The sequence below is a fragment of the Oreochromis niloticus genome, linkage group LG10, assembly GCF_001858045.2.
Source record: "Oreochromis niloticus isolate F11D_XX linkage group LG10, O_niloticus_UMD_NMBU, whole genome shotgun sequence".
Lineage (NCBI taxonomy): Eukaryota > Metazoa > Chordata > Actinopteri > Cichliformes > Cichlidae > Oreochromis > Oreochromis niloticus.
This window is the reverse complement of record NC_031975.2, coordinates 20,093,615-20,112,810: the sequence shown is the minus strand read 5'-3', so window position 1 is coordinate 20,112,810 and position 19,196 is coordinate 20,093,615. Positions and strand designations below refer to the sequence as shown.

General features: G+C 39.1%; 1 protein-coding gene across 2 annotated transcripts in view; it reads right to left on the bottom strand.

The window, feature by feature from the left end:
• LOC100534588 (glucocorticoid receptor) overlaps window positions 1-8,346 on the bottom strand; it is a 57,906-nt gene extending 49,560 nt beyond the window's left edge. For both annotated transcript variants that reach the window (XM_003446939.5, XM_005452584.4), the window contains exons 1-2: window positions 7,830-8,346; window positions 4,878-6,124 (exon numbers count right to left, since the gene is read on the bottom strand). In XM_003446939.5, the coding sequence (XP_003446987.1) occupies window positions 4,878-6,115 (1,238 nt within the window). In that variant the 5' untranslated portion in view covers window positions 6,116-6,124; window positions 7,830-8,346. The remainder of the gene's footprint in view (window positions 1-4,877; window positions 6,125-7,829) is intronic.
• Window positions 8,347-19,196: the final 10,850 nt, after the last annotated feature.

The following is a 19,196-nucleotide window of genomic DNA, read 5'->3' as shown; positions in this document are numbered from 1 at the left end:
TGTCCTGAAGAAGCAGGAAAAAAATCCAACAAAAACCTGACACAGGACCACAGCGATGCAGTTGGCCCTTCAGTTAACTAGTGTTCACTGAAGCCTCATCAGAAATAAAGGAAGGGGAGCTGTTAAGAAGCCATTTTTAAGGAAAGGAAACTTGGAGAAAAGGTTAAGCTATGCCAAATTACACAGGAACTGGATTCAAATTCAGTGGCAACAGATCTTAAGGAGTAATTAATCAAAATGCGAATGTTTGGGTTCAAATCGTGAATATCTACAGAGAAGGTCAGGAGAGAGCTACAACAGTGAGTGTCTACAGCCATCTGTAAAACACGGTGGAGGCTCTGTCGTGATTGGGGTTGCATTTCAGCCAGGGCTGTTGAAATGCAAAATTGATGAAACTATGAATGCAGAAAATAACATCAGATTTTGATAAACCATGCAATACCATCTGACTCTAAAAGCTCTTTTTCTCAGCATGACACTAAAAAACCCCAACAAAAACCCACAGTGGACCACTATCAGTTGTGAATTGAGTTTCCCAAAAGGTGGACCTCAGTATTATTGAAGCAGATGGAGTCATATTGGCTGAGAGCACTTTGGCATAACACACTGTATTTCCATGTATGTTTCCCACTGTCCTTGCACAATATCAAGAAATAAGGAGTGGTTCAAGACTTTTGCACAGCACTGTATATTATATGTATATTGCTGTGCCTAACAACCTTTCTAGCAGATATCACTCATTTTGGACCCTGTAACACATATATGTTTTACATTAGCAACTGTGGTTTTGACAGTTTATGAGAAATCTAACATGCATGCTCCAGAGCTGTGTGTGCAGGGCATGGTTGCAAAACATGCTGTCAAGCATGTGGTCTCTTTAATCTCTTGTCTTAAAGTTTATATTATATAATGCGCTGCAATGATTCCAGAATATATTTTCTACAAAAAATTTAAATAACAGTCTTTGACATTTGCTGACTTTTTTTTAAAACGGAGTTTGAAAACCACTTAACAATAACACGAAGCATCTGCAGTCCTCAGTAACAGTAACAAATTACTTTATGATGCAAATCGCAACACACCCAACTGTCAAACAAAAGCATAATTTTCCTGTTAAAAAAAAGAGCGAAAAACACGCAAAAAGAAAAAAAAAGGTCTCAGCTTTACCACAATCTGTACTTCTAACATGAATGTGGTTGTGTGTATGTGTGTCTGTGTTTACGTGACAACTGTGTGTGTGTACAGCATTTGCATGCCTCTGTTAAATAAAGAGCTTTGAGGGGGCCAGCGAGGGTAAGTAGGTGAAGAGAAAAAAAAGTGACTGAGTGACAGCGTAAGGAGAGCGAGACAGCAGCACACCATAGCAGATATGTACACGTGGCCTCCCAGCTTCCCTGTGTACACTACACACATTCACACACAAACACACACACAGCTTGCTATCCTCAGCCGTGCTCTTACACACACTGACGCAGGCAACAGAGCAACAGAGAAGAGTTGACATCAGCTTTTTAACCCTTTTTTACTTTGCATGACTCACAACATTTTAAACTTAGCACCACACAAATAAGAAGACTAGGAGGTATAACAGGTTAAAACAAGTAAAAACGAATATCTCCTAATAAGAGGGTGTGTCATGCTATTTCTAGAATTGGTATGAATCTTGTAAGTGCCTCCTTTTAACTTGGGCATGCAGCAACAAACATTTGTTTATTTGATTATCAGTTATGTAACACAAAACCTGTGCCAAGCAATGTGGTTGGGCCAAATTGCATTCAAACTGTGTCGAAAATTCCCATAGAACAGCTAGATGGCCTAAATGATATGAAGGGTGTAGTTGATATGATATGATATATGATATAGCAACCAGTCACCGTTTTCATCCCTCTGTTAAGATATGGCATGTATCACACACATAGCTGTGAAATAATACAATATAATGTGATCTAATGCAAAAGCATTGTAACATACAGCAACACTATAGATTTCTATACATACAGTTCTGCTTTAGAGACGCATGGCCAGGGACCCAAAACGGACAAATTTCAGCACTTTTGCCCTGTTAATCACACATATGTCCGATTACCAGCCAGTGTGTTTCATGCATGCACAGCACATGCACAGCGGCACAGGCAAATAGTTGTTCTCACACTCACAGTCTCACAGACTGAGCCGAGTTCTTAACTGTAAGTGAGGAAGACAAAGTAAACCACAGGGGAACCACCATGAAAACAATCGTAACAACAAACCTATGAGACTTTTATATCACCTAGACCCAGCTAAACATGCCCAATTTGAAGAAGCTAACAAAGGGAAAGTGGCTTAGAGCCAAGCTTACTGGAAAATGAAGTACCTGAAAATTTTGTAGTATAAATCTTCTGCACTTGGTTTTGTTTGATAAGGTTAAATATATAAAACATTTTGGTGAATTAGCTGTACCTCCTTCCAGTAGCAGAGCACTTTCTTTCCAGTTTAGTGAGAGATCGTCCTGTGACTTGCTGCAGTTTGATGCAGATTGTAAAGTTTAGTCATTTATTATTAAAATAAAATTCTGCACTGTCTAAAAGTTCCTTTTTTTGCTTGATTATCTTGTCCAGTGCATCTTTATTCAATTTTAAAGTATTAAACGACACACTCTGATCAGTCAGAATGACCAGTTTCTTTTTTCTTATGCTGTTCTTTGTTATGTTGCATAACTGTTAAATTATTTGTTATAGTTGATCCCTGCCACTTTTATAATTCACAGTGTATAATTCCTTAAAGAAAGTCTGTAGCTAAAAAAGAGACCCTAAAAAGAAATTAGTATAATATAGCTAAAAAAATCATTAACAATTTCTCAAAATTCTGTATTTTAACTTCTGACTGTGAAAATCTAATGCTTTACTTTATTTCATGTAAAAGCTGATTCATTTTGTTTTCAGGTTGTTGCTCATAGTAAAAAAAACAAAAACAAAACCAATTTAACACAAAATGAAATATTTTTTTTAATTATTTAATGATTTCATAGACTGAATTATTATTAGCTGTGTATGATTTAAAAGTTTTATTTTAAAATAATCATCCATCTATGCGAAATCGCATTCAAAATAATCAGCTTAGTGTCAATTAAAGTGTCACTACTAAAAAATCTAACCTTTCACACTTGGTTCATTGGTAAATCTAAAGTGTTGATTATTTAAATAATTTATACATCATGAGAACAGCTTAACTGCTAAATAAGGATATATAAATCGTATAGTCCAGTTATACTTGCTTGGTCAGTGGACTGTTAGGTCAGTTTGTTCGAACATAAGCTGTTTGTACTGTAAGAGATTTTGCATTGCAGCGTTCAGGTCCCGAAGAGCATCACAGTACGTTATCACACTTCATGCTGGTGCAACAGGGATCAACACAGCAGGAAGTCGGTTACAAAAGTCCTGTGTCCGTGTTTAGCAATAAAGTTCACTACAGTCTATTATACAGGAGAAAGACAGTGGTATGGGAAGACTGAGACTTGCACTATTTACCAGAACAAAGAGATGTGATCAACAGAAAATCTGACTGACGGAAAAGAGCTAGCGATAGCTGAAACTCTTGTTCATATATAACTTGTTTACAGCTGTCCTGAGCTAAATCCCTTAACAGCTCTTTAAGAAGGCCAGTACGGGCTCACATTATTACTAGACATTAATCAAACACCATCTTTGTACTTTCACATATAACCATGTAGACTCATAAAACTAAAAATTAAACCTCTATCAATGTCACGCTCTTAGTTGGTTCAGTTATCAGATAGTCTTTCCAAGCTGAAGCGAGGCGTGTCCACCAGACACTTTTCATGCTCACCACGCTGCACGTACACAACTTTCTCACAGCGCTCATTTCCATCAAATTAAACAGGAGCACACTGCAGTTTTAGAGATGCAAATAACACATTTTCTAATAAATCATGGTGGGATGACACTTTTAGATTAGTTTGTGATTGCTCTCTAACAAGCATTGTGTAACAAAACAATAGTGGAAAAATACAAAATGAATAGTTCTTGGATACCGTACATGAGAACATTTAAGCAATATAGCTTAGTTAGACATTGGAATCCAGAATCCACAATACTGTGACATTGGAAAACATAAGATCTCATCTGGGTGGGTATTCTCACACACCTTCTCATATCAAGTCTTCAGTTAGACTGCTTACTTTCCCTACTGTCACCTTGCGCCTCGTCAAAAACAGCAAAATATTTCTCTTATATCAGTCTCCTATTCTTGCATACATATTATACATAGCGTTTAATCTTAATTTAAACTTGATTCAGTTTTACAATGTGCTGCAAAGAGGATATATTAAGAGTATGCTCTGCAGTGTCTGCAGATGTGATGAGCACCAGACGCCCTGCGTCCAAGTGCTGTTAAGAAAGTCACAGGGAAGCATACAACAGCTCCTGAGCATCTTTTCTGACTTACTCAAGTGAATTTGTGTTAAAAAAATCATCACACTAGAGGACACTGTGTTAAATGTTGTGAAACAACTGACTGAGATGTCAAGTTGCCAGATTGAACTTAGCATTTCAGGAGCTAAGTGAGCAGCAGAAAAATTTTTGTAGAGCAGTAGAAAAGGAAGCCCTGCAATCATTGTGCTTATATTCTACTAAAGTTAATTGACCATCTAGTGGCCTAAAAAGCAGTAGTGAGTCTTCACAGTTTAGAGATTTCACACCTACGACTGCAGCAAATAACGCATTATCAACTTCCCTTATCCTTACAATTAAACTTCTTTTTTTCAAAGCACAGCCATACTCTTCTGAGTCAATACAAAGCCAATCATATGATGACTGAGAATAACGACAAACGTTGCAATGAAGTCAAAAGCAAACAGAGTGGGATAAAGTTCAACCTACCTGGAGAAGCCAACAGAAAAAGGTGCCAAGGACGCGACAGGAGTGAGCCCATCATCGCTGCTCTGAATCCCAGATGTCTCTCCATACCTTTTCCCCCGGGCCCAGCCATCCCCCATCAGAGGCATGTTTGAGTACATGTCAAAAGGCTTCTGGTCTTGTATGCCCATTGTTGAGCTCGGGTTGGCTCTGTAGTGGTAGCCGGGCACTGCTCCGACACCCACAGGGGAGGACATGGGGCCTGGTCCTCCTCCCTGGAGAGAACTGATGCTGCTCTGGAGACACTGAGGCTGGCAGAAAGCACTATCCTGCTTCTCCTGTTTTATCACACCAGGGGTACAGATTTGAATGAAAGACTCGTCAGGATCCTTTTCTTCCTTGATGATGACAGTGGAGAGAAGGGCCTGAGGCTGGTGATGCTGGGGCTGATGTTGCTGGTGATGTATTAGTTGGTGGTGCTGCTGCTGCTGCTGTTGTTGATGGGGGTGTAGGGCATGGTGTTGCTGCTCTGTGCCATTAACACTGGTACAGTTTTCTCCGTTACCCATGAGAGGCTTTATTTCCTTTGGCAAGCCACTGACAGGACAGCCACCACCGGCGCTCTCTTGTAGAATGTTATCCAAGTGTGCCACTTCTGAATCCAACTCAAAAGCACTGATTTCTGGCAGTGAGCTGGGAAGGTCCAGATCTTGCCAAATCTCTGTATCCTCAATCAGGCGGCCACTGTTGCCATCCAAATCGCATAGACCAGTGCCTGTGTGCCCACTATATGTTCCCAAGTCTTTGTCCAGAGAAAGAATGCTTTCCGTCTTTATGGGGTGGGAAAAAAGGTCAGGCAGAGGAAGGTTGCCTAGGACGGAAGTGTCTGAGGTGTTGATGACAGATGTGGGTGTATCGGAAATACACTGGTTAAACAATGGCAAGCTGTCCCCCATGCCGAATATACCAATATCCTGTTGCTGCTGCTGTTGTTGTTTCTGCATTCGAATCATTTTACTCTCCTTCATGTCTGTCCCCTCACCCAGAACATGATGCTGATGAGACTCAAACAGGCCTCCAAGCTCCCCCTGGCCATTGGTTCCACCCTGTCTATTGGGGGCCACTGTGGCAGGGGGCAGAGACCCAGGCAGATGCATTGCAGACTGGAACAGTGAACCAGGTGTGTCACCAGTACCTCCTATCTCCGCAAATGTCAGGCCGTCGTCTCGATTACCATTGCGCTTCAGTCCACCCTGATCCATTTCTTTGTCCTGTGGGTAACAGTGAGGACAGCCAGGGTGAATCAAAGAAAACACAACACACACACAAGGACACACATGCACACTAAAAAGACAAAATTTGACTTGAATGAGATGACCCATACAGTAGATAGTGAAGAAGCAAAACAAACGGAAAATCTTACTGAAATACTGATCACTGATGCTGACAGGTGTTTTAAAACATCTGCATTACAAAGTGGTGCTCTTTAAAAGCAGTGTTCCGCTGCTGTGCTTCTGCCTACGCTCTTCTGCTTCTACTTATTATTTTTTCATCTTTATATAAATGACAGCAGCTGAATGACCCCCTCCCCCAACACCCACACTCCAACAATCTGACAGACACACAAATGGGAGAACACTTAAAACCGACTTGCAAAATCAGACCAGAACTATTAGGCATGCGTGAAATAAATCACTAAAATATGTGTGCTATTTCTAGGAACTGCGTCTTTTCCTCCGTGAACAGGGAAAAGAAGTTCAAGACATGCCCGGACATAACTTGCGTTACTGGTATCCGCACCGTCAGTCCCCCATTGAGCGTTTGTAAACATGCATCCGTCGGACTCAGGAGACATTAAACCACGTTGGGTATCTGGCGTGGACTTGTGCTGGTGGCGCCAACGACTGCCTCTGCCCACTTGCAAGAAGGAGCGAGTAAATAATACATTCAAAGTCTAATTTAGAAGTTTTAAACCGATTAATGCAATGCAAGGGTCGGTCTGGAGTGTTTCGAAGCGGTGTCCCTGAATAAACTATATATTAAAAATAAAGCGGGAACACAAATAGGCCAGCATATTAGCTCGTAAACTTCATCGAACATTTGATACGCTGTAAATGTCAAAACCTTAAAATAACGCACTGCCGATTCGTGCGTGACGACCAGATAATTTCCGGTGATGTTTTGATCAATGCAAGTCGCCGGGGTCTTTCCGGCTACATCTTTTCCTGCTCTTGAGCCGCAGGGGTGAGATTCTTCCTCCGGAATATTTTATATAACATTCATAAACACTTTATAGCGTCTAAAATAGGTATAGCGCTGCAGTATTGGGCTTGAAGTCCAAGGATTTATGAAGGGTTTTTGTGGCTGCCCAGGATTTCCGTGCACACATGATTCATTTTTTTTTGTATCCCTTTGTTGAGCATCTTACAGAAAATGCAAAAAAGGATTTCTGTTTTGGCCGCAAGGTTCCACAACTTTTCCACACCCACAATGCATTATTGACAGCTGTCATGCACAGCGTTCAAAACTGAAGCTACTAAGATAATTCATTTCTTTCCAACTCTAATTTGACCAATAAATGCCAGTTGGATGCTAAAGTTATTTAAAAAAGAAAAAAAAAGAACTTCGGGATTTCCTGACTTTCTACATTGCACTCCCACCGAGCATGACAACACCATTAGTGCAACCTGTTGGTTATATGGGAAACTGCACAGATCACACGCTTGCAGCCGCAAAGCCTGATAAGCAGCTGGTAGGCTGAAGTTTGTGCAACGTTTTCCCCTTTCTTACACAAATTCTTCCGACCCAAAAGAGACGCTTTCTTCGAGCGCTCGTGGCGTTCTGTCAAACAGAGCTGTCAGCGCGCACGACCCTCACCGTCGGCCTACTCCACGGAACAGCCAGTTTCACCCCTGCCAACATTTCTGCAGTGATCAAACGAGAAGACAAGTGTTTCCACTTGAAAAGATCTCATACCTGTAGTATGAGTACCTGACCTGTACTCCACCGGTTAGGTCATCTTTTAGTAGTCCAACTTGGAAAAAATGTAAGAAATGCCGCAACGTCCACAAGGTGAAGCGCTTGAATAAAACCTCTTCGTTGCAGTTTTGTTGTGTGGTGAAGTATCAGCTGTATTTGTTGCTGCCTCTGTGCCCGTATGGCAAGAATACATTCTCCGAAATATATCTAACTATAAAATCAACAGCCCAACGCTGACCCAGCTCGAGCTGGCGAGATCCGCCGTGTGCGCCGTTTCACGGATCACTCGATAACTTTTTAATGCTCACCACCGGCAGGAGGGGGCGAAAAAAAGTGATCGATCGCTCACAGAACTCGGGATAAATCCGCAGGAAATCGACATATCTGTGGCGCAATGTTCTGCTTATGCGCCATTAAAAGCGCCAGTATTCTAAAGTTATATAATAGAGCCGCGAGCCCTGGCGCACTCAACTGCAAACTCAGGCACAGGGCAGGGCGATCATTTAGTGAAATGGTGACAGCTAAAACAGAAGGCGATCCGCACTTCCTTTAGCTCTCAAAAATAAAAGCCTTCTCTGCTGCAATCGTCTTTAGTAGCATTAGATGAAAATGCGTGCCGAGGTATTTAATAATCAACATAAATATCCGCTTTTTACAGATTGAAACGCACCAGCTTTTGTTCTTTTCATACTATTCTATTAAGGTTTATTCCACATCAAACCTTTTCGCTTTTAGTGTAAGGCAGGATGTCGTGTGTTCCCATCTCCCCGTGTTTGTCTGTGCCACCTTGACGCAGTTGGTTTGACACTTGGTGAACGCCCCTTTGCCCACTGAAAACTGCAGGAAAATCTGTCAAAACGTGTCTTCATCGGCCCCTTATATCCACCAGGCACAGGACTAAGTAGACAGTTCTTAGGCCATATGACCTATGTCCCGCTACAGCTCCTCAGACATCAGATCAAGGCTGCTAATAACAATTACTTGAGCTTGGGGTTCTATTTAGAGTTAAGGTGAAAATAATAAAGGAGAAAACTTCAGATCAAATCCTTTAAAAGCCTAGTTATTAAAATACTCGCCTTTCATAGTTCATGTCAGAGATTGATTAAAATATCACAAAATCTTTGCTGCTATGAAACGTCTTAAATTGCAAAAGCACCTTCAGCAGACTGCTGAGGGTTCTTACACACGCATTATATGCAATGTAAGTAAAACATATGAAACCTGCTTATTATGATACTTTGTGTCATGTCACTTAAGATATTGTTCATCCCACATTCTTGTAACAAATGAAGCCTTGCCTGAAGCAACTGAAAATCACTCTACTGACAGACAATGAACTTACAGGAGCTGCTGAAGAAGAGGAAAAACCAGACTTGAAAGACAGTGAGTCAAACCACACCCCCTTCATGCACGCATTAGAGAAACCCTCCAAAAGTAAACTTCAGCACGTACACACAAACACACACACTGTAAGCTTGTTAGCATTGGGCACATTTATTAACGTTAGGTTTTATCCCTAATTTTGTATCACTGTCATGTTATTAGAGCTGAAACAGGCTCTCAGAGATAACTGGATAAAACTCACACTATATTGCTTTATGTTTTTATTGAGCCTTTTTTATATATGTGGTTTCCTGTTATAAATGACTTCAATCACTTACTCATGTTGTTTGGACAACTGCTTCTTGATAAAGCTGCAACACACAATCTAGCTGTTCTGCACAAGCACATTTTGAACAGACACAATCTGTCATGTTTGTGGGTGTGTGCGCACGCGTTGCGTTTGCGGGACATCTGTAAATGGTAGTTGTAAAAAAACACAAGAGCTCAAGCTACCCGGGCAGGCACTGCAGCAGAATTTGAAAAGAAGCACAGTTACAGTGACTCATTTTTCAGGAGAATAGCTGCAAATTAAATGGTTGAGTCTATCTCAACAACAAGGAGGGTTCAACAGATTTGAATCTTTTTTGAGCAAGTTGATAGCACTGCAGCCTGGTCATTTAGCTTGCATCTTTAAAAAACACATTTCAGTAGGCACTAGAAAATTAATCTGACCCAGTATATTTTACCTTCTTCAATTAGGAGGCATTAAGAGGAAGGGCATACGTTTTTATAGAGAGCATTAGCTAGTAATTATGGCAATACCTTTGCTGATCAGTCTTTACAGTTAAGTGTAATAGTGAGTCTTGAGTGAGAATAACATAGCAATATGATTCTGTTGATCACTTCTACCAGAAAAAAGCCTTTATTTTTGACATTTATTTCCCATTTATTCAGTGGACTGCAACAATGACTGTTCAGCAAGACACACAAGGTGAGGAAAGGAAAGGGGAGGACAGCTGAGTCTGTGCAGACAGGTGGGAAGAAATAATATAGGATAACTTGATCCAAACCAACAGCCTAAAGAAGAAAGACAGACGAGCTAAAGGGGCGGGAGGAAGATGGGAAGATGTAGCAGGCGTGGCCGTCCATGTATGTCATCCTATTAGGAGGAGCAAAGTGTGTCCAGTGCATGCGGATGTCTCATTAACGGCCGTGTGGCTGGAGAGATGCAGGAGCTCCCCAGGGCCTGAGAAAACCACACTGTTCTCAAAACATCACAGGGAACACAGTGAGTTTTTAATGCCGGGTAACAATGGGTGATCCTATTTACCAATAAGCAATAACAACATTGGACATGCCGTGCTCCATGTGCATGTATGTTCAACTGGGAATACATGTAGAAGTATGCTATCGTGGTTGTGTGATAAAGCTCGCTTGTGTCTTTCACTTTGAATAAATAAACACCACTGTATACTAGAATTATTGTTGTTGTCACTGGTATTTGTGTGTATTTGTTTATTTCTTTCCTTTATTTTTTTATTTTTTTATTTCAGTGATGAAAGCCAGCCGGGCTTAATTATCTAGCATTCCATCAGATGTGTTTGTGTTCATTATTCTGTGAATGAGTTCAGTGTCTCCTTTTATCTTCTTCTTTATGCTTTGTTAATCATTTAGGTCTCCAGTGCTGTTACAGCCAGTAGTAGTAATAATTATAGTAGTAGCTGGTTGTTGTTGCTGTTGTTTTGCTTTTGCAAAAACTTGATAAACATCTACCCTGTGATTTTAATTGTCCATTGGGTTCCATTAAGTGCATGGGCCAACACAAAGGAAACAATATAAAGGCACATTTCAAATTAAAGTTCAGGGAAAAGGAGAAAGTTACAAAGCAGTCACACCAAAAGTCACATCACTGCACAAGTCAGCCAATAATATTTGGGAACAAATTGGATAAAATACAACCTTTGCTTATCTTTTAAAGAAATACACCCTCTGCAGGGAATAAAAATGTCATTTTTTGAAATGTTAAAGTACACTTTTCTTTTATTTTGTGATCTTACATAACAGTTAAAAATACTGTGAAATCTGCAGAGTGACTCAGACTTTAATGAACTGATTAGGCCTTGTAAAACTCAATAGGACTTTTAGAGCAAGGTCAAGAACTGACATCAAGTATTTCAGCCTCATTCTTATGTGGTAACAACAACAACAGCATCTGACTGATCAAAACATGACAACAGCCTATAAAGTGAGGACTATGGGAAACATGTCAAAGCAGCCCTGGGTCCATTACGTCAGTCCAAGAAACTACTAAGAAATGGAAGTTTGCAAATTGTGAAAGAAAACTGCTAAATAAAACTGACAAAGCACCACCATATGACCTGTAGAGTGGATGAACTGACATAGAAGTGGCAGTGTATTTTTCCACTAGTTAACCATGACCACAAACGTATTACCTTTTTAGAAAAGTCTATATCTGAAGTATGCAAAGTAGCATCTGGGTGAGTCAGAGTTATACTGGAAAAAAAGGACAGGAACAGCATTTGATTAAAAAAACATGTTGCTAACTTGTTTTGCATCAATGGAGAAAATGTTATGTTTTAGTCTGAGTCAATGGCATAGGAAACATCGGAAGAGATAAGGAAGAATTGATCCCACTTGATAGTACATTTTCCATGAAAAGTGATGCATTTGCATCAAAACACTACTCTAAAGTGTACCTCAAAGCCCACGAGAACTCAAGTGTAGTGAATATTTTGAAAACCGAAAGTGCAAGGATGTGGCATAGGGATTTTCCATTAACGTATAATTCTTTGTTCTAAAAAAAAAAAAGATTAAAAATGATACCATTTTAACCCTTAATAAACACCCACTATCCAATTCATGTATTCCACTTGTTCAACTGCTAGTTAAACCAATTATCGAATCAGTCAATCACATGGCAGCAATTCAATACATTTAGGCATGCAGATATGGTCAAGATGACCTGTTGAAGTTCACACTGAGCATTAGAATGTGGCGTGGTTGTTGGTCACAGGTGGGGGGATATTTTCTTGACACACTCCTTCCCTTAGTGCAAATTGAGCACACTCTTTAAACACTACCACCAACCAGAGTGTCTTGCCTACCGTTTCCATGCCTTTATTACCACTGAGCTTCCAGCAGGGTAACACACCATGTCACAAAGCTCAGCTCATCTCCAACTGGTTTCTTGAACATGACAATGAGTTCACTGTACTCAAATGACCTCCACAGTGAACAGATCTCAATTGAGTAGAGGACCTTTGGGACGTGGTGGAACAAGAGATTCACACTGTTGATGTGCAACAACAAATGTGCAGTAACTGCGTGATGCCATCATGTCAATGTGGACCAAATGTCAGAGGAATGTTTCCGGCACTTTGAATGTGTGCCATGAAGAATTAATGGAGTTGTGAAGGTAAATAAAAGGTACAACCCAATACTGAGAAGATTTAACTAATGAAGTGACTGATGAGTGCATGTCAAAGTCAAAAGTAGAAGCCATTTATTATACATCTACACAGCTGTATGATTAGAAAACATGATATTCAAGTTGCTGTTTTGTGTAGTGAAACTAACACGCTGGGAAAAAAATTACACATTTAACACAGTACGTGCTCTTTTATCTGTCCTCATCTGTGAACATTCATACTGTCTAGATAAGCTACTGTTAACTCATCACTTAGTTAATATTTTGCAACATTTGGCCATTTTTTTTACTGTAACAAATTTTTTTTTAGAAGTTTTAAACTTTGGGGTAGAGCACCTTGTTTTGACTTGATTCCATCCTGCTCATTTGTTTCTTTTGTTGTTGCATTCTCACACCCACTCTCACACTCCCCCAGAGGCAGAAATGTCACAGCACAAATCTACAACATGTCCAACAGATATTTCTTCTTCTTTTGTGACTAGCTTTGCCAGATGATAACATTATTAGTACCATTATCTGCTTTTCAGAGCTTGAATTTTATGAATCAGAACGCTGATATGAAAGCTATTAATGTTACAAATTCAATATGTCAAATGCACGAGTATGCACTGATTTTGCATTCAAAGCAAGTCAGTTTAGTTGTTTCTATAATATACAGATTATACAACACGCTCTGTTCTCACACAACAAACTAAAGGTGAACAATGCAATAAACCTCAATAAGAATAACAGAGGGGACATGGCCTTTCCAGAAGAGACAGACAGACAGACATGAAATAGATGTTGTGTATACACAATGGGCAAACACAGTAATAACAATTAAGATGACAAAATTACAAAACTGTATACTGAATGAGAAATGTGATCTGGAAGGACCTCAAGAACTCCAGGACCCCTAAAACAGACCTGGAGCACATGACCACAACAGAGCTCTTGAGGAAGAACAGACTACAAACAAACAAGAGCCAAACTTGACATCACTCACAAATTAAATAAACATACTGGAGAGAGGTGGACAGAATGCACGTGAAAGACACGAAAAGAAAAATTAGAATCTCCTGGAAGACAAAGATCCAGACCCAATGTACCTGTAAGAAGAACCTGACATGAGGAAAGACAAAGGTCTCAAGAGAAGACCGAGTGACAAGATGTTGTTGTTCAAACTGTAAATGTATTCTTTAAGCACTTTATCTGGACAACTAGTTGCTTAGTTCCCTGCAACTATGAAGTGGAATTAGCTGACGTGCTGTTTACATTTCTGTGAGCAAACCACAAATTTCACTTTTGGTGTTGCCAATTATCAGATGTACCCTGTGGCTAACAGTTCAAAAGAAGGACAGAAAGGCAGCGATACAGACAGGAAGAACGAAAAGTTTCACTTTGGTGTGCCTTCCATGTCACGTAATGCACGATGCCAGTAACAGTGGCATCACATTGAAGGCTATTGTTTCCTGCATCCCCAGTAAGAACTTAAAAAGTAATGAGTGAATGTTTACCTAACCTAGTACAGGAAACCAGCTTTTTAAAGGGTTTGTACTAAATGCAAGATTGGAACACGCTGTTCATTTTAATTATGTTCTTAGACCAGATAACTCAATTTGGATTTCTGGATATCTGATTTTAAAATGAGGGAAACTGTTTGGGTTCTGAGTAACAGAGTGTGCCACTCACGTTCAGAACAGCAAATTCTGACAGCTGTAACCACCAAACTTGCACTTTGCACAAGCTGCAGCCTGCATTGAGTCCAGTCATTTCTAAACTCAATATTCTCCACACTCACTTCTACACACACGCGCGCGCGCACACGCACACGCACACGCACACAAAGATGCAAATGTGACACATGGCTTTTGTACAGACACAGACAGTCGGGATGACACAGAACAGTAAATGTGTGAGCATATAAACAGAACATAAGGCCGAGGAATGAGTCTGCTATGCTTTATGTACAACTACAAACATCCGGAGGGGGAAAAAAACAGCCAACTGCCACTGCTGCCAAACACAAAACAGTTGAGACAGTTGAGTAAGCAACTGTTACTGTAGTTTCCCCAAAGGATCGTGTTGTGGTGCAGTCAGAAGGAGAATTAATGCGATTGGTGGGCTCTATTCCGATGCATTTTCTAATACGAAACAGAAAAAGTAAAGAAAATCCATAAAAACTTGAGCACACGTGATTTTTTGTGGGAAAACAACAACAACAACAAAAAAACAAAAGACGGGATGATTCTTTTCTACAGAAGCACAGTCATTAAGAGTGGAATGCAGACCTCACTGTAAAGGCTTGCCTGTATTTGTTCCAGCAGAATCGGACAAGCCAGCGCTAAATAATGCACCCACTTTAATAATGCAAGAGCAGTTGTTATAGCTCCTTTAGATCCTCATTTCTTTTCTCTTTTTAATGTTTTATTTGGAGAAATAAACTTGAAAAAACAACAAATAAAAACATCTGAAAGGCCAGACATAACTAAATCTAAAAACCATGTCTGACTATCATTAATTAAGCCTCCAATCTATAATAATTACACACTATATTGCTAATGCCAGTAAAAAAACATGTTTTAAAAGATCTTACAGTACCTTTAAGTCTATAGTAAAGTAGCAATTTAAAAAAAACAAACATTTAAAAGCCTATTTACAAAGTTTTTCATTACTGTAAATATTGTAAGAGGGCAATGTTGTGACCTGTTTGATTCTTGTGTATTTTTCCTCAATATTATTGATATTTGCATGTTTATATTATTACAACTGTAAAACCTTACTGTAGATGTAAGAGCCAAATTATGTGGACATTTTTGCGTCTACTTTATTGTGTAATGTTTTATTAGATTATACTCGATGGCTTGGGCCCCAGGAAGACTAGCAACCACTATTGTGGAAGCTAATAGGGTTCCTTATATATAAATAAATAAAACAGTAATTGACTCCATATTCAAAATATTGATAAATAAAGATATATATTGCTAAGCTTAAATGCCTTTCCATGTAATTCAGTGTTTTGCAGTTTGTTCATCCTCAACATTTACACACATTTTATGCATCTGATTCATTTCTGAGTTAGAACTAAATGATAAACACATCTTTTGATTGCATTTACGCAGCTTTTATAAACAACCTCCACAGTAGGGCATTTTAAAAACTGAGTGCACATGTTGTTCAGACTGATTGTCTGGCCTTCTAATTTGTGGATTAAAGCTCACCCTGAGCAGCAGTGAATTAAGAAATGAAACCCGATGTCACCCTAACCTTGTTTGAATTTCTGGCTCATTGAAAGCTTCAGTAACTTTATATTCGTCGTTGTTTCCCTCATCTGATAACCTGTTTGGAGCAGAGTAGAATATGTTTCACTGTGCTTAGTTTTCCATTTGTATTGCTGCCTCCATAGCGCGTTTATATTTTTGTTCATGTTGTCAGCACAAATTTAGCTAACCAATATCCCTTGAGTTATCTAAGGAAATCAGCGACTATGCGGTCGTTTCACAAATCTCAAGCCAACCACCGACCAATGTTGTCATGAAGGTTTTAGTGCAGAGATGGAGCAAAATTCCTCCAAAGAAAAATCAAATAACCCGCTGAGGAAAAATAAACCCTAGGTGTTATTTCAGGGATTCTTTATTCTTTTTATTTATTTATTTTTTTAAGGTCTACTCTACACCCACATGCAGTTATTGTAAAGTAGGTCAATTTTTTTGTCTAAACAAAGTCAATGTCTGATTCCAGTTTCGGGGATTAAGATGAACATGAAACTAAATGTGGGTTTTAGCATTTTGGCAACTCAGCAGCCAGTACACACCAAATCAAACCACATTTGAGAAATCACAAGTCAGTTACGAGAACTGTACAATGATGTGTGTCTTTTCGGAGAACTCCGAAGCCAAATCCAGATCTATTAAGTTCTCTCACCGCTATTCTGTTGTATGGTTTATAACGTGTCATATAGGAGAGTACTCTTCTTTTTGTGCATAACTTGTTTCTTTTTTGACTTTTGCCACATTATAATCGTCCTAACTTTGCTGTCAAAAGTATGAAGTAATTATTTCGATAACAGTGTTTTTGAGTTATACAGGATACTTATATCATGAATATCAGGGAAAACGTGTAGATAAGAGATTAGGGAACAAGTCGGAAGCAACTTTGTGTCTGAGTCAGAATGATTTTTTTCTAAAGTACCTATTAAAATAAAGGGTGCAGTTAAATTATACTGGGTACCAAAGCATGAATTATCTGTGAAGAGAACAGGGCACCACTCAGGTGTTATCTAATGAATACGAGTCAGGGTGCACATCACTGGCCTCTTAAAGAATATGAAAAAGTGAAGGAGAGCACACATTTTGGACTTTTAGCTGTATTTTCATAACATTTACAGATTTTCTCACTGACAAAGTCCTCCCCAGTGGTCATTCATACTGAGCCAAAGTAATAAAGTAATAGATTAATTAATAAATGACAGAAAAGGTCCTGTTTTTTTTCAATATATCCTATAGATTTTTTTAAAATCAATCCACAGTGGAAACAAATAGGACATTTTCTGTGTATTAACAGGAATAATTTTGTTAATATTTATTTTATAATTGCAGGTCAGTCTGGGCAACGAGCCAACAAAACTTCTCCTGTAATTTTACACATTCATTTCTTATATTTTGTGCCCAAAGAGTTGTGCTGACAGATTTATTTCATTTATTAGAGCAACAGTCCTTTATCTGTTGAAACTGCACTTCTTTTCTTGTATTAAGATGTCTCAGGGCTTAAATGTGTAGTTAAACTTATTTACACTGACATAAAGGCCCACTTAAGATCAAATTGGGCTTATGTGGCCCATGATGTAAAATGAGCTTGACATCTCTGCTCTAAAGGGAAAATGTATTCAAATGTGTCTAAGGTAAATGTCCTCAGCAGTTTAGCTGAGTCTTCACTTACGACAAGCATGAACATTTTCCTTTAATTTGTCACTATCAACATAATGTGTATATGGACAGGTTGACCTAGTTTTTAAAATATGACTATTCTATCTCATGTGTGCAATTCTCATTGGGTCCTTTGCTTTTTTGTTTTTAGGATTTAGCCAGCTGTTGTTTTCACAGCTGACACGTGGCAAACAGATGTTCTATTTAACAGGGTGACTTACTCACCTGGCAATCAGAGTGCCGGAGAGACATACAGAGACAGATCCCATTCTCTTATTCTTTTATGGAAGAGAGAAAGAGAGTGAAACATGATCAGGTAACAAATCCCCAGTTTTGTAAATGGATTTTGGAGGTTTAACAGCCACTACATCTAAAAAAAGAACCTTTCAAAAACACACACCTCATAAAACAAAAAGAGATTAAAAAAAAAAAAAGCAGAAACATTATTTGCATATTACTTAGATAATAAACTGTTGAATAAAAACATCTTGTGCGACTTCTGTTCGCTGTTTAACCCAATGCATAACAACTGTAGCTTTGCTCCTATTGTAGGAGGATTTTGTTGGTGTGAGGTGACAACAAAGTAAGCACTTCCTGTGTGAGATTGTGAACCAATGCAGCTTTATTTGCCAGCGTTTATAGAGGATATACCTTCAAGCAAATACAAAGAAGTTAATAAATATGAGTTCAGATTAAGTGAGAAGAGCAGGCTCTTGTGTTGATGACTAGTAGGCCAAAGTGAGACTGGTGTGAAATATTTGTAAAGCACATTCACAGGAGGTGACAATATATTCACTTAATAAGATGATATAGCTGTAGCTTACTGGAGCTGTATTAGTTTTAAACCCTCTTTGGATGAAAGGTGAATATCTAAAGTCACAGATTAACCATAGAGATAATAACTTGATGTTTGGTCATTGCAAAGTAACCTTGAAAAGTCTGGTTCATCTGATTTCTCTTTTTGTCTCAGCAACAACTGATTCAGGCTGGCCCCCAAGCTCAACCAGCTCCAGAAATCACTCGACAAATAGCAAAATCTTTTATGAATTGAAGCTTTTTGGGGGGAAGAGCTGGAATGCTTTTTTTAATCATCAAGATCTATTTAAAAAATAAAAAGATAAAATAAAATGTACACTCGTGAAATGAACACATCTGTGTCCCCGGCATTCTCTGGTGCTGTGTGAGGATAAAAGTGAAGAATGAATAGCACATCTCAGCTAGCTTTTTAGTTTAAACTATAATTCGTCAAGCTCCTTCTCCTTCATTTGCAACATATTTTTTTTCCTGAACATGATTTCCTTGAGTGTGCATGTGCATGAATTTTGTGTGTTTATTTAATGCAACACACAGATTTCTGAGCAGATTTGGCTTCTTTTTGTAGCCCAGGGCCTAGTTTATTTCTTTTCTTTAACTGGCAAAGCTGTCACCATGGCTACATGTTCTGTTGTGACCTTCTGGAGTCAACTTATGATAGGCTAAGTGGCTAGCATACTCTAAGCACTGAGGACATGGCTGTGCAGGGTTGTAGTACAAGCACACACTTGCTCACACAACCAAAAGTGCTGCACAGATGTGCAGACAAATCAGGCCTCAACCTTTATGTTGTTTTAACAGTGATTACACATTTAAATAATAACGCTCATATACAATATATACCTGCAGCAGTGTCTGCTGGTTTAGACATAATTA